Here is a 24,303-nt window from a genome sequence, read left to right on the forward strand (position 1 = left end):
AATGTGGACAAAACGGGGGAAATTATTAATTCTTGAGGGCTTCCGTTGCGTGCGCTGCGAAAATGGTTCAAGATACGAAAATTATATGTATGAAAGAATTATTCCTCTTAAACTGATCTAAAAAAAAGTCCGCGACAGTATATGTCTATCTTTTAGGATTAACTTACTAGAATCGTTTTTATGGTAATTAAACTGGGTCGAAATTAATGCATTATTTGTTAAGAGTTGTATTAACGAAAAAATATTAATCTTTATCGAAATAAATGTGTTGTTCATTAAGAGTATTTAATTGTGAACAAAATTGTCATTGACATCACTAAACTTCAATAAACATCTTAGAAGATATTACAATTTTAAAATAACTCCGATATAAAATTCACCCGCGCCGCATGATGTGCGAAACACGACGCTGCCAGGAGGAGAGGCATTGTTTGCGAACGACGCGGAGCCTGGTGTAACTATACTCAAAAAAATTATAGTCTTACTAACGAAGTAAAACATTTTTTGATCATTGACCATCGAAAGCGTTTGTTTACAGCGTAGAATGGCAAAAAAGCGGTTTACCACACGCCCACATTTTATTGTGGTTGTCTAACAAAGTACAACCAGATTCTACGTATAGTGCAATAATATCGGCTGAGGCATTTGACGAACAAAAAATTAAAATTCTTCAATTTATTGTCATAAAAATATGATAGGGTATAAAAATATGGTCCTTAAGGATTTCATAACCTTGCGTCACCATGTATGAAAGAAAACATTTGTTCTAGAAAGTACTCTTTTTTTTTGAGGGGTGAAAATCATCCGTTGGCTACTCCTGCCTTGGGTGAAGCGAGAAGGAGTGTAAAAATCACCCCGTTCTGATTTGAGCCGGGGCCCCGGTAATCTTTTACGTTGTCTGCAGCACCGGATCGGGCATCAGCCCTATTGGGTCCAATGTGTAGTGGCCTGGCTCTTTGAGGCGCGCACAGAACGCGACGCACGGTACGCACGGGTCTGGTTTTGATCGGGCGGCGAGCTACTCTTACTCGCCGTCCGCAGACCCGCGCTTACGGTGGCCGGGGATCGTCACGCGATCCTCGACGTCCGGAGTGTCTTCTGCGGCGGCTGGGGCGTGATGAGGATCGTTCCCTCACGCGCTCCGCCTCCTCCTTAGCTAGGATGACTGCTTCGCAGAAGGGGGAGACGGCGTCCCTTTCCCCCTCGCTCCGCACCTTGGCCTGAACTAGAGCCGGACGTGAGAGGTTACTGTCGCCATTCACACCCAGACGAAACGCCCGGGTGTTTCCTCCCGCCGAATTCGAAACAGGTACCAACCGAAACTTCCGTGTCCCGTAAGTACCTGCGTCAGGCGGTAGGTGAGGACGCCGTGACGACTCCCAAGCCACTCTTTACTTACCAGTGCTATAACGCGTTTGTAGCGAGCCCATCTAAAAAGTACCTTAGGAATTTTATTTCTGAAACACAAACCGGGGTGGCGGTTACCCAACCTAACGCAACGCAACGCAGGTTTCCGGAAAACAGTGGAAACACATATAGTATAGAAATGAGTGTGGATTGTTCCTTATAATCATAATCCAGTGCTATCACGAATTTTCAATGCACAAATTAACCGTGGGTAACAGCTATAATTTATGAAGCTGAAAAAGTTGTTTGCAAAAATAAATATAATGCCTAAAATATAACTATTCCACGCGGACGAAGTCGCGGGCACAGCTAGTTGATAATAATTAACACTTCGCATAAGATGAGATCTATACGAAATAATTGAACATTTTAATTTTAATGGATCAGTAATGACGTCCTATTACTCTAGGCTAAGATTGACTCGTTAAATACGTTTGAAAATATTCAAAGGATAAAAATTAATAACATACTATTTGTCATTATCAAAATACCATATGACTGCTATTTTATGACTGTATTTATAATTTGGCGCCTAAAGGAATTTACTGCCCTGTTGTCAATTAATTATCGCGATCCACAGTTACTTGGGTATTTCACATATCTAAGAATCCGCGAGTATAATACTATACTAATTTATTTGCGTCAAAACACAAGAATTCCAACTATTTCAATAACGTCCATATAAGTCTTTAAATACATATTTATGTGTTCGCTAAAAAATAACAAGTTCAAATAAAATTAATGGATCAGCAGACGTCACGGAATAATTTTATAGATCTGCCGCATATATTATGTGCCAAACATAAGTTTTTCGTATGATAAACATAACAACACAAAATAATATTAAACCTGGTTAACCAATTAATATTGAAATTACTTACTTGTTGTGGCAATCATAAGCGTATAAAATAGTAATTAAATAAAATATCGTCTAAAAAAAAACATAAAAAGCTCGTCTACTCATAACTAGAACATTGAACAGCAACAAAACTAAAAACAAATTGGCCCAGTCAGATACTTATCTAAAATATTAATCTACAACCAACATGTAGTCTCCGAAACGAAATAACGGAAATAACTTTATGTAACTAAAGAGCCTATTACCAATAATAACTAGGTGCTATAGATACGCAAAATCGATTCTGTTTATCGATTAAACTACGATTGATCGATTACAAAAAGTATAACTTACTTCATATAAGAACTTCGCGCTTTGATAAATTAACGGCGAGCAACATTTTGATATAGTGAAGCTCTTCCTTTAAAATCATTTATCATATATTCAATTAACACGTGAATTGCATAAATACAAGAGATAAACACGTGTTCCTTGTAGATTGATGGGAAAAACATAAGCCAAAATGTTTAATGACAATTACTAGAAGTAAGATCCACTTGGTAACTAATACAAATAGCAATAAATCAATGTTTAAGTACCAAATAATACGAAAAACCGCAAACGGGACCGTGGAATATATCTAGCTGTGGTATAAAAAAGCAATGCACCCAAAAAAGGCATCATGAATATTCGATTACATAATTTAAGCGGACGCGCGGAGCCAAATTTTGGCGGGCGCGAGATCGCCGGCGCCTCCGTCGATGTTCGCGTTTTACTATTGTCTCACGAACTTAAATGGTAAAGTAGCATTCCAAAATAAAAGTTCCAGTTCCAATAAAATTATCTACCAAAATGTTACCACTGTCTACCAATAACTAAAGAAAAAATAACCACCACGCAAGTAATGAAATGAAGCAGAGAGGCTTCACTGCTAACATATTGAGCTTCTTTCTGTACAAACTTTCTTCATTCGTATTCGCAACGAATGCAAATGGAAAATAAACTGTTTCGACGTAAGCACATATATTTATCTTTGGAAAATTAATTCGCTCATAGATGCTTATAACATCTTAATGAAGCGGAGCTTATAACATCTTAATGAAGAGATCTACCTGGCGATACAGACAGCGTAATCATTTATCCGAGAAAACGGGAAACGGTGACTAATTCGTGGGCAAGTGAAATTGGCGGTGGTTCAGGAATATCGTCAAGTTTCATATCTTCTTCAAAGACATAAAACTACAGCTGTTCATTCGATCAAAATACAGTTACTCAGAGTGAATCACGAAAACTATAAATGGAACGTGAGTAGCGTACGAAATGTGGCGCTTAAACAAAATGTGAGATAATCTCGAATCGAACCAGTGGTAGGGTCCTTAGAGTTATGAAGTGGTCAAACGGTCAGAGCCGGCAAGCGCCTCGGTGTCGCGGAATGTGGTACGGACGCGCCGCGGCGACACCACCTAAACACGATTCCGAGAAAAAAAAAACATAATGAAAATAACAAACGACCATCGCGAATCGCTCCCAAGTCGCGGCGCTCGCGCTGGTGAATCGATAGAATTCCACACAATAACTTCGACGTAACTTATTTTGACCACCGTGTAACTTAAGCTACATATTTTACAATTTGCGACAACACCACATACTCTGAGTATTAATAACAGTTGACACAGTGCTTAAAAAAGAATGGAAAATTAGTTAATCGTGCTGTAGTTTCCGGTGCGCACTACCATGACCAAACCGAAGTGACCAAAACTAAAGTTTAAATAATGACACATACGATTTGGCAATAGTTTGTTGTATCAATTAACGCCACACGTAAGTAGCTATCATCTTTTTTCACAACGAATACCATATTTTATTTCTGTGTTGGGATTATCCAAATTCCAAATTCCATCAGTGTTTGGGTTGGCGCCACTGTCGCTAAAAGAGGTTGAAGTAAAACGTCACACACTCGAACGAAGACAAATATATTTAGACATTTTCTCTAGACTTATACTATTCCTTGTAACGTAACCATAGCTCGAATTTAAATCGGCGAACGCCATCTATCGAGCTATGGTACAACTCGTAAATATAAATAATTTATTAAGTATATAAAACTGTACTACGCCTGAACATACCGCCCACCAAGGACTTATAGTCCTTAAAACAAATAAAATTAAGAATTAATTACTAACTATTATAATCTACTACAGTTCTTGGTGTTTGGTTCTTAAATGACTAAAATATAAAGACGTAGAAAAAAGTATAAGTCTAACAAATTAATTAATTGACATTGGTTAAAACACAAAATTTCCAAGCTGGACGTTTAACTCGGGAGCCCTTACATTCTATTGTTAGCCCACTTATGTCTTTGCAAGAACATTGTCAAATACTCCCGAGACCAGTGTTTGTATCAATATTAAATCATTCCTTGTGCCAATTGCCAACGTCTCAAGCCACCTAAGTTGTTAATTAATATGGTACTACCTATGGTTGACTATCACAGAAATGTCCTGAAGTCAATGAATTTACACCAGAAGTGCTTACACTAAACTCTGATGTACCTACAAAGGTAGTACGCTTACCAAATATGATTTTGGTATCATACCTCAAGAAGTGAGGTCCTAAACTAGAGAGTGAGGCTGGATTACCTTCTATAATTTTAGAGGTCCTATTCTACAATGAATGTTGTTCATCGCCCTGGGTGATAAACCTCTGAGCCAGCACGCCTGTCGAAGCCATCCACGAAAGTAATAATTTCCTTTAAAGTCATTTCCTAAAAATAAAAGTAATAATATAAAACAAACTCTAACTACCTCTACAATCTAATACCTAAAACTATGACACATCATGACTCCAATCCTAGTAAGTATAATTAAATATGTTATATTGGAGACACCTTTATTTTGAAAGTGACAAATTACAGTGAACCCGATCCTCTTCATCTACTACTACCATGTAAATAACTTAGGTTTGTAACCTACTATAATAAGACTGCTACTATGTACCTAGATCTTCATACAACTCTTCATCGCAATCTAAATTGATTTAGAAGATTTGAGCGGTAAGTGAAGTAATATGCAGCCAAACCTAGCAGATACTACAAACGTTGTATTGCAGTGGACTGTATTAATTTTAGTAGTTTCAGTTGGATCAGTGATAGCTGTGACTACTGCGAGGTAAGTAAATCTTGTAATGGAATGGATTTGTGATTCAAGGTAAGTCCTAGAATTTTAGTTTATCTTTTATTTCCAGATCACTTCCATTATCAAGCCTAATTTTATGTTCCTCATGTGAAGTCAGGTAAGTTCAACTAGATGATTGATGTTCTTCAGGACGAATGATTAAAATATCAGAGCATTAATACCCTGCCTTAATTTCCTGAAACTTTTTATGAATACTATTTTCTTCGACCTTAGCGTGCATGTTAACTAAATTATGATGTCTCACTATTTGAATTACTGACCTCTCCAGATATGATCCAGCCGAGGTAAGTATCTTGAGCCATTATTTTACCCGTAGGGTCCTTAATTAAGCCATTTTTTAAGAGTTTGGCATAGGCTCCCGACCCTAACAAAATGTCAATTTTGTTAGGCCTATTAAAATTTGGATCAGCTAACGTAATATTTCCTAGGTCTGGCCAATCCACTAATGTAAATTTCCTTTCAGGTAAAATTGCATTTATCTTCTTAAGCACATAAGCTTTCGTTTCAAAGGTGAAGTTAGGATCCTGCATAGATTGAATATTTACCCTAACCATAAATTTGGATGTCAGATTGCCCTGACTTCCACCTACACCTGAAATAGTGGTTTTAACTGCTATTTTTTTTAACCTGAGTTTCTGAACCGCACATTCTGTTATAAATGAAGCTTGAGAACCCTGGTCTAACAAGGCTCTCAAAGCTTTTGAATGTCCATTACTCGACCTTGCCTGAACACGGGCTGTAGCCAGTACGACCTGACTATGAATGTTTCGAGTATGATGGGTTGTTATATGAGGTTCAGCCGTGGCCTCGTCCGGTGGTTTCAGTTTAATCGGAGATGCGGAGGAACGTTTCTCCGTACCTGAATCCGATTTCTGATGCAAGAGTGTGTGATGTCTTTTTTTACAAATCCTGCATTTGGTATTTGCACGACAATTAATACTTATATGACTTGAGCGAAGGCAATTGAAACACAAACCCCGTGATTTTATAATGTTACGCCGTTGTTCTACGGAGTTCTGAGCAAACTTCTTGCAATAACATAAGAGATGTTCTTCGGAACAATGAGGGCAGGATATCTTTGAAATTACATGAAACGTTTTAGAGGTACCTTTAGACTTGCTACTTTGTGGCTCTACAAATTCCAAGGCTCGAAAACGTTTGTCTAAGAAGTCTTGAAAATCTTGGAAGGTAGGAAGATCCTCACAAGATTCACTTACCTGCAATTCCCATTGCTTCCGAGTCTCCGCGTCCAACTTGGAGCTAATTAAATAAATAATAATAATGTCCCAGGCGTCTACCTTAACCCCTAGACTTGATAATTCGTGCAAGCAATCGGTTGTTGTATCTAAAAGTTCCTTGAGTGCAACCGACGACTCACCCGTCATTTGATTTTGGCTAAGTAAACGCCTGAGAATACTATTAGCTAAAAATCTCTTATTATTATACCGGCTGTCTAGCATAGACCAACATTTCTTATAATTAGCATGTGTAATAGGTATGTGTTTTATGAGTTGTGCTGCTTCACCTGTCAACTGTGACCTTAAGTAATGTAAACGTTGAACAGTCTTAGATTTAGGTAAGGCATTTTTTAAATCTACTTTATATGTTATAAAAGTGTCCATAACATCCTCAAAAACATCGTCTTTTATGTAACTGGTAGAGCTCAATTCCTTTTCTGTATAATTTTCCAAAAGTTCATCGTGTTTTTGTACAAATTGTTGATATTGATTTTCTAGTATTTCCAACCTCGAGTCAATGTATGCCTGATTGATTCTGTCTTTCGGTGACTTTTTAAAATTGACGTATCCTTTGTCAATACGACTTTTGAGGTCGTCTAACAATCTCAACTTAGCCTCCATGGTTGTAGACAAAGTATCCGAACTTTTTCTTATAGGTAATGAAACCTTTTTAAGTCTGGACTAATGGAATTTTTCTATGTCTTTAACAAGCTGAATTTTTCTAAGTCTTTGACTGTTCTAGGCAAAATCGGGCATAGATTCGGGGTCTCTTCACTTTTTTGGAAATTATTCTAAGTCCCAAGTAATTTCTTCTAAATTATTCTAAGTCCTGAACTTTCTTCTGAATTTTCTAAGTCCTAACTTTTTTCTAAGTCCATGAACTGACTAGCACTTGGGACGTTTAAATAAGGCAATGTACTCACAGTTTTTATGGCCACTTCACAAACACTATCTCACTTTACACAACTCCTTGCTCAGCTCTCCTTGGACTCCGCTCGGTTTTCTTCCTCTTCGACGACCGTTGGTTCAGAATTCCTCCACTACAATTTCGAATTCCGGCACTTTTCACTGTACTATTACTATACTATCCGGCTCGAAGGACCTTATGTTTGGGTTGGCGCCACTGTCGCCAAAGAGGTTGAAGTAAAACGTCACACACTCGAACGAAGACATTTATATTTAGACATTTTCTCTAGACTTATACTATTCCTTGTAACGTAACCATAGCTCGAATTTAAATCGGCGAACGCCATCTATCGAGCTATGGTACAACTCGTAAATATAAATAATTTATTAAGTATATAAAACTGTACTACGCCTGAACAATCAGTGACTGGTCATAAAAGAGAGTCATACTTTAATATCTATTGGATTAATGAGATTTTTGTTAAACTTGGCGCCACTATTTACAAAAAGCCATATCAATAACAGTCAACAAAGTGTGTTAACAGCACAGCGACCTCACATATCACAACAGCTCAACAAAACCTCTACACAAGCGAGTTTAACAAAACAAGAACCATTCGGCACAGGATCTAAAATATTCTGACCTGCTTCTTGGTCAAAAAAAGCTAAACAACTGTAGTTTCCTACCCCCAGCGCTGGGAAAACCTGAATACCCCGAGCTTCACAAAAAACGAACCAACGACCTTTTTAAAAGCTAGATCCGGCACACACACACAACGACGCAAACACACTGATACAAGACGCTGATAAGGTTTATATGATATTATGGTAATGTGGACGGTCCCGTACGGGGTCCGTCCGCGACCTTCCGAGGACGCGCCGGTGTCGATGACTCGTCGGCGCTTGCGCAACTTAGCGAGCGCCGACTCTAGATGATCGCGGTGTAAATGCGGATCTCCACGTTGTATTCGGACTTGACATAGAGCTGCAGCTTGACCGAGACAGAATGGCCCAGGGTTCAAGGTCGTTAGTGTTTTAATAATACAAACAATAACGCATTAAGATGCGCTTATCTTTATATACTTTAATGTTGAGGCATCGTCCATATTTTGGCAAACAGGAAGTGCATTAACATCTCAGGTAAGCGAGACGAGGAAGCGATCAAAGTTATGTGACATCACATCCTTCATAGCCAGGAAAGGGCACGGCTTATGGCCATTAATAGCATCCCAATTGTACGATTCATGCTGCTGGTTCCGAGAAAATATATTTATCATGTCTTGACGACATACCCTTTGACACTGCCTATGTGATGTCACATGAAAATAGAACTTAGTCATAGCCGTCGTCATCAAGTATTGACCACAGTTGAAATAATAGCCCTGACCGAAGTTTACACGCAGGAGTGCAAATATAGACAAGTTTATTTATAAGCTGTCTAATTTTCCTTTGTTCCAAGAATGTTGGATCCCTTACGGGTGTACCGGATGAAAGTCCTGGGTAAACCCAATCCTACATTCCAAGTTAGTGACGTACGAAACTGAGAACATCTGTAGCAGAAAACCTAAACAAATAACCGTAAGAGATAATATGGGGCAAAATCAATCTCTAGTTTGAAAGTTTTTTTATGGAACACGCCAGTAAACGAGCAGACGTATCACCTGATGGTAAGTAATCGCCGCTGCACATGGACACTTGGAACACCAGAGGCGTTACAAGGTGCGTTGCCGGCCTTTTGGGTGTTAGGAATTTGAGGGTTGTTGGGGAATAGGGGATTGTGAAGATTGGGAAAGGGGAATTGGTACAATAATATCGTGCTTGCAGGGATCATCTAAACTCGTAAGGCAAATAACTTGTTGTCAAATCGTACTGAGTCATAAAGACAAAACACAGATATGGAAATTATGTAAGTTCGGTAATGACCAGTTGCTGTGTTAAACGTAAAGATATCGTCATAGGTATGCCGGCAGTTTTATTTGATTCTTTTGTATCATGTTGCAAAATATCTAAAGAATTTAAACTTGACCTCATCTCTGTAATACATGCTAATCAAAGTATTTATGCAAAGAATACCTACAACATCCTTAGCCCGATATGAAATCAACTACAAATAAATTCTCACATTTTATCTCCATAGATAAAATTCTTAAGTTATAACTTAACAATGCAACAGATTCTGCAATTATCATTTGGAGTCGTCACAAATAATATTATGATTAAAATGCTATCAATGCATATTTATCTCAACGTAATGGTAATCATTAATGACGCTTATTTTGCATACATCATAAATGAATCTACCACGGCAGCCAGTTAGCCCTTCACATTCAAGTCTTCATGTAAGTAATAATCCAATCATTAGGATACTAATGCATAAACAAAACAACTCGTTACATCAGAGCTGGCTTGGATCAGGTGCGTAACGTAATTTATTTACATCCGTATGCACACGAAGGTTTAGGGTTCTCCCATCAATTACATATCAATAGCTGTGTCATTAGATGTGAGATGAGCCGCATCACAGCGCGGGCTCACGTCACAGTGGTGTCGCTACACCGTGACACGCGACAGTGTGTGTCGCCGGCTTGGCTGTGTGCGTAGGCGGTGCGCACGCGCTACGGCGGCGTATTTACACCGGCGCCCCCTACCACCGCGGCCACTCATGCGCTGCGCGACCTGCCGAACACACGTGCACCCCACCACTGACCGGCGCGGTGACCCTCGGGACACAACACAACCGACATTCCACCGCTAAGCGACAACAGTGACACTACACCCCCAGTATGTGCAGTGACTGAACACCAGTGACAAATATTTAGAACTAGAGTGAAGTGACTTTACAGCGGCGTCGTGTGATGTGCGTCTGAAGACGAAGAACAGTGTGTACTGCCGCAGCCTCAACCGTTTGACAGAAAACGTAAGATTGTGTTTGTTTACAATCGTTATAGTAATAAAGTTTATAAGTTAGGCGCGATTGATAGCAAGCTAGTGAGCGTACATACGACAATCGCATGCATCCAGTCAGGTCCCCGACCCAGATCTCACGGGCTAGACGGTGTGCCGGCGCAGCAACAATAAGCGCGACTCCAGAAACAATGCAGCCGGTATCACGACACAAATATTAAAGTCAAAGTTTCACAGCGACCAGCCTTCGACATAAAACCCAATGACGCCACTACATACACTTGTGAGAACATTTAAACAAAAGTGTTTCAATGTTTTGTTTGAGTAGTGTTGCTTAATAATCTCAAAATGTTGTCCTGTCGTGACCGAATTCAATATTCGCTTCTAGTTCGCCTACTGGTGCCGTCAATATAAAGCCAGTTGTTATTGTGTAGCTTTTGCGGGCATCGGAGTTCCACGCAAACACCCACAGTATCAAAACACAAACCCACGCGGCGGAGACATAAATCGAAAAAGGTTTCTTAAAAAATATGAATGAAATTAAAATAATATTAAATGCTCAAAGTTCTAACACGTAAGTGAAACAGAGATGCAGTGATTATTGCTTGGTAACTTAATGTCGATGCATAAGAAATACAATCATCTTTGCTTAATTGAATTGCATCAACGCGAGCTTAAGGAGGTATTAGTCATAGTCTAAGGCGGTATAATGAGCGAAGAATATTCGGTATTCGGGTAATTCCGAGGACACAAAGCACAGCATAATAAAATGTTCGGTCGTGTTTACGTGATCGATCAATGATTATTGTAATGTCCACAGTATGATGGTAGTTAACGGAACTCCCAGCCGGACCTACATTCGTACGCGTGCAAAATTTATAATCAACAATTCGTCAACGTCATTACGTGACTATTTTATATACCTACCGTTGAATAAACCTCTAAAACGGTCGATGTTGTTGTATTACGTTATATCACGTACGGATCGGTTCCTAATTGGTTTTCAAAGAAACATTTTTGGCGCGGTAAAAAGAAACAGAATTTAATGAGCCGAATATTTTATTCGTTTTGCATCGAACTTGATCATTATTTTTGAAATCGTTAAAAAACCCTAATTTAAACTACTAGTTTCCAATTGGCTTCCTTATTACGCTTGAAATGCCAGACTCCAATTTTACCGGTTTGATAGACAGATACAGATGTAAACTCAGTGTTCGTGTTGACGATCCGTTATATCACAACAGACATACAAATAGTTGTCTTCCGATCGTAAGTAGATGTACAGTAAATGTGGACGAAAGCGGCGCGAAGCTACGAAAGTCGGACATGGACTTAATATGACATAACTAAATGGTAGCAAACTACAATAAATCTTTAGGGACGTTCCACATAAACAAATATTGCTTGTTCGGACAAAAATTTGGCTATATGCTAATAAGACCGCTAATGATTCCAAAACTGCGGAAATAACAACATTCGTCACAAAACATACGGACTTTGAAATTGGACGCGATCGACTTGAATCAAAAATAAATGTGCGCATAATCAGCGATCCGGATAAACCGTGTGAACGCGAAACAAATAACAATTAAAACGCGGATGTAAACACTAATATCCGTGAGTCCGTAAAATAATAACATGGAGATTGATATCTTATTGGGGCAGAGTGTTTAGATTTCCGGAGTAACCACTTAGGTACAGGTTTACTAGGTGAGAAAAAGTATGTTAAGAAACTTGTTAGATCTAACACCATCTGCTTTAGAAAGTAAGTGTAACTGATACACCAGGGTACCTATATTGTATTAGTTTGGCATGTGAGCACACCGATAGTATAGCAAACCAACCGGTACAAATTCAAATCAGCTTCATTTGTATAACGCGTTTCATTTAAATCGTTACATGGATTACGCGATTTATCAATTAAAATGGTATTTACTTGGAATGCTGACGCAGATATGATCATAAGTTTAGAAATATTCAGTCGCGTTGAATACGATACCGGTTTGTAAAGTTGCCGGGTAATTTTGTATAGAGTTGTAAGGGAAGGGGAGTCATAAAGAATGTTCGAAGGGAGTACCTCAAGGGTCAAACGTCGTACATGCCAATGTGAAGGTGGCGCTGCAATTTATGCAATTTACAGTGCATAAAGGTCCTATTGCGTTAAGATGACACATCGTCACGAAGCCTGCTCACCTTATTCGATCCCGGCATTCCATACACAGCAATCTACCTTGAGTTTATTTCTGTCTATCAATTCCTCGAAGTTTTGCACAATACTAATATAATACAATAAGTTATAAAAGCTTGCAAAATATTCATATTACAGTTTGCTAAACGTTCAAAGTGAAAACAAAACTGAAATAACTTTTCAAAGGCATGGCATTCAAGTTCTTACAGATAATTCTAACTTTCTAAGTTTTATTGCAAATTATTCGAAAGCGAAACATTAATACAACGTGTTTTACTATAAAACACTATTCTTCATTCTCTATAAGATTTCTATTAAAAAGCCCATAATATCATTAGGAAATTGCTTCGCTCCAATTGATGTCTTTGTCTAGTCAGCATTGAAAATTTCTCTATGCAAAAAAGCTATTGCGGAATTTAATGTAAAGCCTACGTGACAAATATGAGTAGAACTTGTGAAAACGCAATATACAAATTTTCCGGAGGATTTAAATTGGTTTAAATGACGATAACTATAAACATTAGATTGCGTCATGAGCTCTTATGATCGTCAACAAAAAATTCTCGCATCCGGCTCCAAACGATGAAAAGTCCACGATAACACTGCAGCAAAAAAGGGGCAACACTTGTAAGAAACCGGTCGACAAGTATCTCGCTTGCGAGCAAGGTCTACGAAAACTTAGAGAGTCGAGAACAATGTACAATGACAAATTGTTTTGTATGTAGCAACTCTGAATGTGTCTAGTGCGACATGTTAAACAATAGACGCCGCTCTCAGCAATTAGTTGCGCCCGCGCATCGTCAGCATCATCAGCACCAGCATCACTAATAACCGTGGCGAATATAAGCCGCTGTTATAGAACCTTTGTCACGTAACGTGGAAATTAAGCGAAGAATCACCTTCGAGGTAATCACCGACTCCGATAATCCGATAGATGCGGACCGCTAAAGCGATCACCGCCGTTGCAGAACCTATTATGAAATTCGCTATTAAAATATGCAGCTTTTCCTCGCACGACTCGAAGCGAAGGACTCGGGCGCAATCTAAGGTTGCCTATTATCCGCCACGCTCCGAAAACCACCAAAAGGTAACACAAAACAGCGGAAAAATTTTGAAACTTATTGCACAAGAGATAACTCATATTAAACAATAAAGGAATCTAACTAATAACGTCGATTATCTATCTGAAATCAGTTAATTGATGTTTACTACACCGGTAGTAGGAGCGCAATAGGAGAACCGCCCCCACAGCCGCTAGCCGATCCGATCTCACTTACTACACAACGTTGCTTACCGAGATAACACGAGCGTTGTTACATTTGAATTCTTACCTGTAACAAGAAGTAAAGGCATCGTTAGAGATATAAAAATACAGATAAACGAGTTCAAAATGTTAACAAGCCACGTACTTGCATTGTCATTATTTTTAAAAACAAAACTGGAAAGTAATGCGGGATGCGGTAATAGCAATTACTGATGACATGTGAACGAATAACTAGGATTACGTTGAAGATTACATACGAACAGTCATCGGGTAGGTCCACTCGCCAATTACGAAACAATGAACAAGAAAGTTTTTAAAACAAAGAAAGGAAAGCGGTTGAGAATAGTAAATCGTATCACGTGCTGCGTTTGAAAACCGACGTTGGAAACTGAAGACAATTTTTAATAATATGAAATGTTTTAATAATAATATGGATCATGATTTAGCTAAATCGACTTCCTTCATCTCAAGGACTATTTGAGATAGTCGCGGTTGGACAATAAATATAGACGTACCGCGACATCTTTGGCCGTATGGACTGACCGCGGTGAACTTACTTGGCCAGGCTATGCGGAAGCTTCGATCACTTAATCGGTGTGAAGGTTATTTCTTATTCTCAAGGGTGGGATTAACATTGTATGCATAAAATGTACTTTATCTGGAAATCTTGTACAGGGCACAGAATTATAATAAAATGTGTACCATTACTTAGTGTGTTGTTGGTACAGTGCACTTAAAGAATCCAGTTTTAGGGACCAACTTCAATCTTAAGACTTGTTTTTAGATTTTTGCAACTCTGAGGTCACTACTGACTTGACTCATTTACGTCCGTAATTTTGGAATTAGTTTTCGCTGCATATTATTATAGTTATTTTAACAGGCGGTTTGAGAAGTTGTAGGTATGTTATGTTGGTCACAGCCAAACAATATAGAGCAAAGCGATCAACCTTGAGAGCGAGCTATGTGCATAAATCACAAATCCGCCAACAATAGGCACACTATGGCAGTACGCTTAGTAGAAATAGTTTCAAATACATACGAGGGTGCGTTTTTAAGTTCGCGGAATGAGAGGGTTGTGGGGGAGGATTACGCTCATTAGGTCGTAACGTGTTCAGTGACTCATAATTAGTATAAATACGAGATTTCATTGCAATTAGACAATTAGTCTTTGAGTTATCGTCAATCAAGCAACAAAATCGGGAGTGAAAAGTGAAATATGGAAAAAATCTAATATCGTGCCGTTATAAAGTTCCTTACCAAGCAAGGAAAAACAGTTGCGACCATAATGAATGAGATGTCATTGGTTTACGGTGACTCTTGTCAAGTAAAAACCATGGTGTACAAGTGGCACAATTTATTTAAACAAGGAAGGGAATCCATTGAAGACGACCCGAGGCCGGGCAGGAGTATCGAGGTGACCACGCCAGAACTTATCCAAAAAGTTGAAAAAAATGTACTGGAAGATGCTCGACTAAAGAAGAAACAACTCGCAGAAATTGTTAGAGTATCCAATACAACCATTTTTTAAATTCTTCATGATCATCTTGGCATGACTAAGGTCAGTGCAAGATGGGTGCCGAGAATGCTCACGCCGCCCCAAAAACAACAGCGCGTAGAGTGTTCACGTGCATTTTTGAACCTCTGTAATGAAGACAAGGATGATGTATTGAGTCGAATTGTTACTGGAGACGAAACTTGGGTTCATCATTATGAATCTGAGTCGAAACAAGATTCCATGCAGTGGCATAAAAAGGGCGCAGCACCCCCTAAGAAGTTTAAGGTGTCACAGTCAGCTGGGAAAATCATTGCAACGGTCTTTTGCGACTCGGAAGGAATATTATTAATCGACTATAAAGATAAAGGTGTTTTTATAACCGGCAATTACTACGCTTCACTATTAAAGCGACTTCAAGAAGCCATTAAGGAGAAAAGACGGGGAAAATTGACGAAAGGTGTGTTGCTTTTGCACGACAACGCGCCCGTTCACAAGAGCCGCGTTGCGATGGCTGCCCTGCATAAGGTGGGCTTCGATATTTTAGAACACCCACCCTACAGCCTAGACCTGACCCCGAGTGATTATTAACCGTTTCTAAAAATGAAAAAAGAGCTACGGGGTAAAAAATTTACCACCGATGATGAAGTCAAGGAGGCAGTTTCGGCGTATTTTATAGACAATAAGAAATCTTTTTTTATGATGGTATTAATAAATCAATTGAAAGATCTGAAACATGTATTCGTCTTGCAGGTGAATATATTGAAAAGGAAAAATAATTTGGTTTTTTTATTTCCACTCCTTATCCCCCATTCCGCGAATATAAAAACGCCCCCTCGTATTTCACTCTATGGCCCCGAGACGGCGCGTGCGCACACCACGACCGCAACTGGTCACGATCTTGGGAATCGATTTTTCATAAAATTGTGACCTTACGAAATCAATGGTCGAGACAAATATGTATGACAACGGTTTTGAATCATGCAGATGTAGGTAAACAATACAATATCAGGTGTATGTTTACTTAATGTTGAGAATAGACAATTAAAAATGGAACAATTGTTCATTTAAATGACTAAGTAAGCACATAGTTAACACTGAGCCGTCATAGAGCCCACGCAGCAAGGAGCTTGGACATTGTGCAATCTCCCTCGGAGATATTTTGTTCAAAGTAAACATTTTATTACAGCAATACGTTTCTAAATTCGCGTAAGATAATCTAAATTGGAGCTAACAAGTGGAGGAATGCATAAAAGAATTCCCACATTAAAATGCAAGGTCTTTTAATTGTGAGGTTTTGATCATAATAAGGTACCTCTAAGAGTAACATAGTCCAATAAACAGAATTCGTGAGACATTAGCTGGGTACCCAATAATTAATTTGAGAATGAGCTACATAATTGACACGAATAAAACAGGAAATCTTATGATGACGTAAACAGAGGCTGTCGGTCGAAAAGTTGCTGATATTTGCACCAATTTTTTCGATTCAGTAAACTTAGACAAGGTTGTCTGGAATTTTGACGTTACAAATTTTTTGTACAACAAACATGTAGGTACTAGTTTTTAATTCCCTGTCAACATAACCATTGCGACAATTTTTCGTAACGTATTTTTGTATCGTTCTATTCTGTTCCACAGCCTTCTATTGGCAAACGTTACGGAGCAAATAAGCACGAGGTATTTAGATGACATAACACAATCCAAGATGGTGCATTTGATTAAACAGGTTGCAAGATGGCTCCGCCTTGACCGAGCGACTTGTCCACTATAATTACTATAAGCTATACTCGCCCGTGACACTATTAACATTTCTCATGCTTCGTGCGTTGCATACTAGAATCTAACTTCTGACATTAAAGGAATAGAACTCAATAGTGTTTATATTACACAGATTGATATGCTGAATTCCTTTGTGTTCGCTATAATGTTTTATAAACTACATAGAACGGGAAAGACTATGTTCTATACAATAGTTTTATCATTATTCAACTTGATATGTTATATGTTGTGCTGTATACAAAACAAAACTCTAATGATGCCACATGAACTACTTAAAGGCATTAATATCGTCTAATTAAGTGCATATCATTTATATTAATTTCGCAAGTCGACTCTGTTTTATATCTGAACAATGGATTATCATTAATTTCGTGTGGAACAAAGCAAGGTAATTTAAGAGCTTAGTTAGTTGAGATCTAAATATAAAGAATTGTAATGAGCCGGTTGATCAATCAAACGGCACGCGCCATGTTGCGCTTGCGCATCAGTTAAGGTTGCCACAAACCGAAATTGACAAAGTATTTATATAATTTATTTTAATGCTCCTTGATATTTTGTTTGCACATTAAAATGGAAATTTGCGCAACTCGAATATCTAAGGCTTCTACTAGCTACTTAGTTATTCGGTAAATTAAGTATTTATAGCTTATTAAATTATAATCGTAGTTTTGATTTAACTTTAACTTGCTATGACTTAGGTATCACAACACTACAGAATCGTTGAATCTGTAATCACGCACGCGATGTTTGGTACTTTCGGCTTAATCTTAATAAATACAAGCACGTGAAGTGATTCGCGACGGTGCGCGGTGGAGGGCTACGGCGCAGACGACTACGATTCGATACAGTTTCGCAATCTCGTGACAAACCAGAGCAGCCACCACCGTAGCATACATGTAACAACGTTTTATTGATTGCTGATCGCAATCATTATTATTATACATTGCGCAATTTGTTCGACACACGCGTGCCGGACATTAAGGAGTGGTCAACAAACAGTTATGTCGCAAATAGGCGGTTATAGTTTGTAATAAATAAACGCCGCCCGGTCGGCTTTCCGTCGTTCCGCAAACTCAAGGAGATCAATGCATGCAATTACCTGCCACTACAAACGTATACACGTTAATTTGAATGGGACTTATCTTAGTAATTACGTAATAACAGCCTTCGTACGCACTCCCAGACTTGTTGGGAATAATCTGACAATCGCATAACAAAAACACTGCATGTTACACGCACAATTAAGTTATTTGCTTGTCATAGAGGAAAGTGTTTAGGAGTCGAGTGAAACGTTGCAGGGATCCTGCCGGTTAAAGTGGCGTCAATACAAACAAAGGCTGATGGAAAGTTAGCGCCGCGCACGGGCCGAGCTCTGAATACAAATCGTCAACAATACATCAGCCGAGAGAATTTCCCAACGCTGCTCTGTCATCGTGAAACTAGAACGTGAAGAAAGCTTTTTTTATTCACATACGAAAAACCCTATAAAACAATTGTCGTGCCGCGTTCATTCCGACGAAGCACACCGGCAAGGTTGGCGGCATTGTTGAAAGCACCGGCCACCGTGACACTCCCAGCCGAGTCGTTGGTTAATCACTTCACGTTTTGTACTGACCGCAAAAAAAAATCGGGCACCTTGCAGAGCAAGGCCACGCGCTTGTCTTAGTCTCCATCGTTCATTTTAAATAATTACGACAACAATGCACACGGTCTCGTTAGAACGCAGGGCTTAAACAATCGCGACACAATTTTTATGAAGGCAAACTGGGTATCGCAAACGAAAGGATGCAACCGCGATGAGCCTCAGCAGTCGCGGCCAAATGTCAAGTCGGAGTATGCGCTGTGAACTTTATAGCTCACCTGTCTGTTGCTACGTGCACAAACTTCTATCGACGATTTGTTATGTTACAACTTACAGATTTCAGAAAGGAAAGAACCGGTGACTGTTACGGCAACTATTGCTCAACCAGACTCCGCGCGACACCGGTTAAACGTACCAAATGGTCATAAACCGAATCAAGGTTATTCATGAATCATGTGCTTAATGACCAGTGTCGTTTCCCTCTTTCTCGAGGATAATCTATCTTTAATCTTAAATATAAACTAAACGCAAACCGAAAGTTTCATTAAGTCTAAGTATATTTTAAGTAAGCAATATCCAGATCCAGTGACCTATTGTAGTAATATCATTGGTTCCCGACAGCGGTGGAACAATCGAAACCAATTAAAACGTCGATGGAGCGCAACATTGCAAGGCGTAAGTGCACGACGCGCGGTGCCCGCCCTCTGCGCTCTATGATCTAGTACAGGTTCGGTGCATAGTTTAGCACAATTACAAAGCAAGTTGGGCTCGTGTTTTATCGAAGGCGAAATCGAGTCGGGTGACCGTGCCTTTCACGGAGCCCGGCCACGCCCGCCGGACACCACGGGCGACTTTGCCTTCACTGCCCTAATACTTCCATATCTAGTTCTGCCATTATTCCAATCGGTATAGTTTAAGCTAACGCAACCATTTTATCCCAATTGGCTCATAATTGTTTTGAAATGGAATAAGTTGTAATAGTTAGTAACCTTTCAGCCACCGCGACCGCATCTTCATTGTTTTCAATAAACGCCATTACAAATGATAAAATTGTTGGTACGAATATAATTTCGTGACTGCGGCGAGAAGATTACGCTGTGGCGCTCGTGCCGATTGAAATTGAAAAACTTATCCGATCATTGTTTCAAAACTCTCGAAGATTTCTATGTCGTTAGTGGTTACAAACTAGGCTAATGAACATTTCTCCGGTGTAGTTACACAGATTCTGTAGAACAATGAAGCCTCGGCCTGATATCTACTTACAATACGCAGATACTATCAAATTAAGCACGACACTTTGTGTTTTTTCGTATTTAGGCCTCGCGGCCTTCCTGTCGCGCGGCGGGCGTTAATTCGCCATTCAATTTCCAATTAAACGCTTGATTCTCAATGCCAGCTGGGTCGGAGGTGGTCGCTCTACAAAACGTTAATAAAAGGCGGGTGGTGGCGCGTGGCTCGCCAGTGCCCCAAACACCGCCACTGGCCACCGCTTTTGTCTCCTTCGGTCCTTTCACTTTGCGCGCTCATGAACGACTACGTAGTTTACTACGCGATTAACAAAGAAAGCCCGACTTAGATAAGTTTATGGATTAACGTGTTGTGTGATAGTGTTTATCTATGTGCAATATAACTAAGAAGTGATGTTTTCCAAACTTTCAGATGGTGAGAGGGGCGGCCATAGCGCTGTTGCTGGCGCTGGCATGGGCTTGCTCGACGCACGGCAGCGTGCTCGTGCCCACGTACGTGCTGCCGCCTGACTCGTTTGTGCGCGATCAGCGCAGTCTCGGTGCACTACCCGCACACGACAACCAACACGCAGAATCACAGCGAACGATAAAACGACTAGTTGGCGGTCATCTCAAGATTAAACCAGAAAAAGAATATGGGGCCGCTAAAAATTCATTAACTTATAATGAGAAGACTAGTAGCGGTAAATTCGCGAGCGTGACCGCGCCAGACCAGTCAGGCGGCAACGTGGGATGGAATCAAGGCATATGGGATGATGGCATGCTCATGTCCAGCGCCGGTGAAGGAAAAGACGCACCGAAGACTAAAGAGGTCGATGAAGACAAAAAGACGTTGGCTGATCAGGTGGCCGAAGGAAAATATGGTCTAATACAAAATGAAATCTTCTCTAAGAATCCCAAGCGGCCAGGAATCGTCAGTTACGAACCTAACGCAGAGACTAGAACAAAAGATAACCTGCAAAGTCTCGGTGGACTTAAGAAAGACGAAATTTGGCTCGCTGAGGATCATTTACTTGTAATAAAAGGAGGAGCATTCCCTGAGAGAACTAAAGAGACTGAAGGTAGACCATGGCCACCGATCGACGATTACCAAGCGCCTAACAGGCAAGTAAAGTTACCGCAGAAACCCAAAGTACCACCGCCCTTTCCGGTACGACTCTCCGACAACGGACCGCTCGTTTTCCTCACGCCAAACGGCAGTGTCCCTGCGTCCCTTTTCCCTTCCTTCTTTACAGGAGAAGGCGAAGGCCCTCTTCCTCCTCCGCCATTCCTATTTCCATCGGGAGCGCCCTACCCCGCGAGTGATTATCAGGGAAACACTACTACCGGGGGAGCGCCGCAGCCAGGTCCTCCGTTCCCATTCCTACCCGGGAATGCGAGCGAAGGAGCATTCCCCTTCCCCCCGTCCATAAATGGCTCTTTTCCAGAAGGCTTTCCACCGGGCGCAGTGTTTCTACCACCACCGAGCAACCAAACAGACCTATACGACGAAGACGACCCTTCGATTTATTATCCGCCGCCCTACAATTTTTCCTACCGCGCTGACTACAACAATAAAGTGCCTGCTGGCCCACTAGTACCTGGAATAGTATTGCCACCTCCACCGGACTTCTTTGCTCCATTGGAGGAAACCACAACAGAGGCTGTTAAGACTACCACTGCTAGACCAACTACAGTGAACACATACACAAGGACAAAGACTACTACGAGGCCGCCTACCACGCACACAGTGCAACGTACCAAGTACAAGACGCGACCTACCACAACAACCGAGGTGCCAAGGACAACTGAAATACCATCAACAATAACGACTCCACCAGTCGATATAATCACTACTGTGAAGACGAGGAAACCACAGCGTATACCGTCGAGACATCCTGTGAGAATACAAAACTTGCCAGAGGAACACACAACGAGGACGAAAACCGAGAAACCTATTTATAAAACACGAACCAAGGTTACATCGAAACCACTTTCTGTGTCTGTTATTTACGACTATCCAGAGCCTGTTTACGACAACAAAGTGCCGACGACATCAGAGAAACCGTACATTCTATACGACGTGCCACAGAGAACACCAGCGGTGACTACAAACGAGATATCTTCTACACAAATACCACTGAGAGCTCATTACTCGAATGTGCAAAACAATGTGCCCACTACTAAACTGCAACCTGTCTACAACAACAGGAAACCAAACGAAAATGCGTTCGCCTCGTTTTACTTCTACGATGAACAGCCAAAAACGACGCCTTCGCCAGCCACATATTTCGACGGCAGAAATTACTACAAAACTGTACCAGTCAACCCAACTCCTTACCCTCAACAGCAGAATGTCAACACACAGACTGGCTTCAACCCAGCAGTGGATATTTCTTACGGAGCTATTGACCAAGCTGACGCATTGTTCCTATGGCCACAGAAGCACGGACCACGCACTCTTACACAGGAATATTTCAGCATACAGAAACCGAGACCACAGCCTGTCTTCGTGCAGCAGCAGAAACAGAGGCCTGACGCGTTCTATCAACAGATCGCTGACATACAACAAACTATTGATTTGTTCACAACGAAGAGACCCAAAGCACACTCTCACAGGCCGCACACACACAAGCCTAAAGCTATTACAGGAAGGCCAGTGTATCAGTTCAGCTACCAATCCCAACCCAGGCCTGAACAACTGCCCTTCCGAGCGCCTAAATTGGATCCTGAACCATTCAGGCCTATGGTCAGCTACAGTAAACCTTTTAATCTAGCCAACGATTTCAACGCCATTACGCCGTCAGTATCACCTGGGTACCAACAATACTTGGTGGAAAACGTGCAAGTGACGACAGAATCGCCCACCTCTAGCCGATACTATCCCACCACAAAAACACAAGATGATGACTACGAAGACGCTTCTTTCTCGAAAGATAAGAAAAACCGTAACCAAGCTCAGATACAAGGCGATCAGCCCGCGCATGTTCGGCATGTAACTAGGTATCCAAGCACTACGCCAAACCCGGTTAATCAAGGGTATTACACGAAACAGGACGAGACTTACTTCGATGATATAACAAAGAACTCGTTCGATGTCTTCGGCAAGAAACTGGAAGACAACACACACGATGTGAACGGATTAGCGGTGACAGCTCCGCTCGACACGGTCAGGACACCGATCAATAACAATATAAACCTGCAGTATGCGTACGAGTTAGTAGAAAACCAGAGCCCTAACCCGCCGTCTTTGGACAGAGATACTCTCGTCAACTACCGATTGCCGAGACCCACAGTCAATCCAGAGAGTGAACCAGTCCCACAGGTGAACGCTGATCTAGTGCAGCAGAAGCCACCCTCACTGGCAGACGACACGTTAGTCAATGATCGTTTCCCACATCCAACGATAAATCCAGACAGCGAGTTCATTCCCATCGCCAACCCCGGCTACAGGACAGCACAGCAGTACAGAGCGCCGGCGCAGGTGCAGCGGCCCCAGTTCACGGGCGAGCAGTACGACTTGAACAGGCCGTCGCTGGCGGGCGACACGGCCGTCAACTACAAGCGGCCGCTGCCGGCGGCGAACCCCGACGCCGAGTGGATCGGGCCCGTGAACGCGGCGGGCGAGGGCCGGCCCGGCTCGTTCGTGTCGTACCGGCTGCCGGGCGAGGGCGCGCACGTCTACTTCCTGACGCCGCAGGCGGCGCAGGCCGCGCGGGACCGGTACCGCGCGCCGGGCTACGGCCGGTGAAACCAAAGCTCTAGTCTGAACTGTCAGCGTCGCGAGACGTGCCGTGTAAATAAAAGCGCAAATGTGATGTTAAAGTGTCCTAAGTAGTGTAAGATACGAGACTCTAGCGGGATGGCCCGCGTTGCCATAATATTTAAACAGCGAGTTAAACATAAGCTTTATGTGAGATCTGTTCTCAGCAGCGATATTGTGAAACATGGACGCTATACTTTTGATACGTTATTTATTAAATTATTTTCTAAGAGACTGTGGTGCATGCATAATGATAGTTAATTTATTTATGTCAGTATTCAACGAACTATAAGGAATGATGTGATATGTGTGTCGATGATTGTGGCATTGTTATTACATGTAATAATGGCAGCAATTGTTATTTGTATAAATTGTTATTTAAAGAGTTGACGAAGAATCAATGTGATTTTGTATTGTAATTTTTTAAACAAAGAATTTGAAATAAAATAATACAAAATGTTATTTTAAATCGTGTTTTTGTTTCGTTTCCCCTGTGAAGTTTAACATAATACTTGGAAG

General features: G+C 40.8%; 2 protein-coding genes across 2 annotated transcripts in view; one reads left to right on the top strand and one right to left on the bottom strand.

Annotated features, from left to right (window-relative positions):
* The window catches only part of LOC118271157 (N-alpha-acetyltransferase 15, NatA auxiliary subunit), a 95,410-nt gene that overhangs the window by 62,347 nt on the left and 8,760 nt on the right, over positions 1 to 24,303 (bottom strand). The window lies entirely within an intron of this gene.
* On the top strand, positions 10,225 to 24,253 carry LOC118271156 (uncharacterized). Its single transcript, XM_035587100.2, has 2 exons — positions 10,225 to 10,500; positions 20,455 to 24,253. The coding sequence occupies exon 2, from the start codon at positions 20,455 to 20,457 to the stop codon at positions 23,770 to 23,772; it is 3,318 nt and encodes a 1,105-aa protein (XP_035442993.2). The 5' UTR covers positions 10,225 to 10,500; the 3' UTR covers positions 23,773 to 24,253.

The sequence above is a fragment of the Spodoptera frugiperda genome, chromosome 9 (assembly GCF_023101765.2).
Source record: "Spodoptera frugiperda isolate SF20-4 chromosome 9, AGI-APGP_CSIRO_Sfru_2.0, whole genome shotgun sequence".
NCBI classification, from domain to species: Eukaryota; Metazoa; Arthropoda; class Insecta; order Lepidoptera; family Noctuidae; genus Spodoptera; species Spodoptera frugiperda.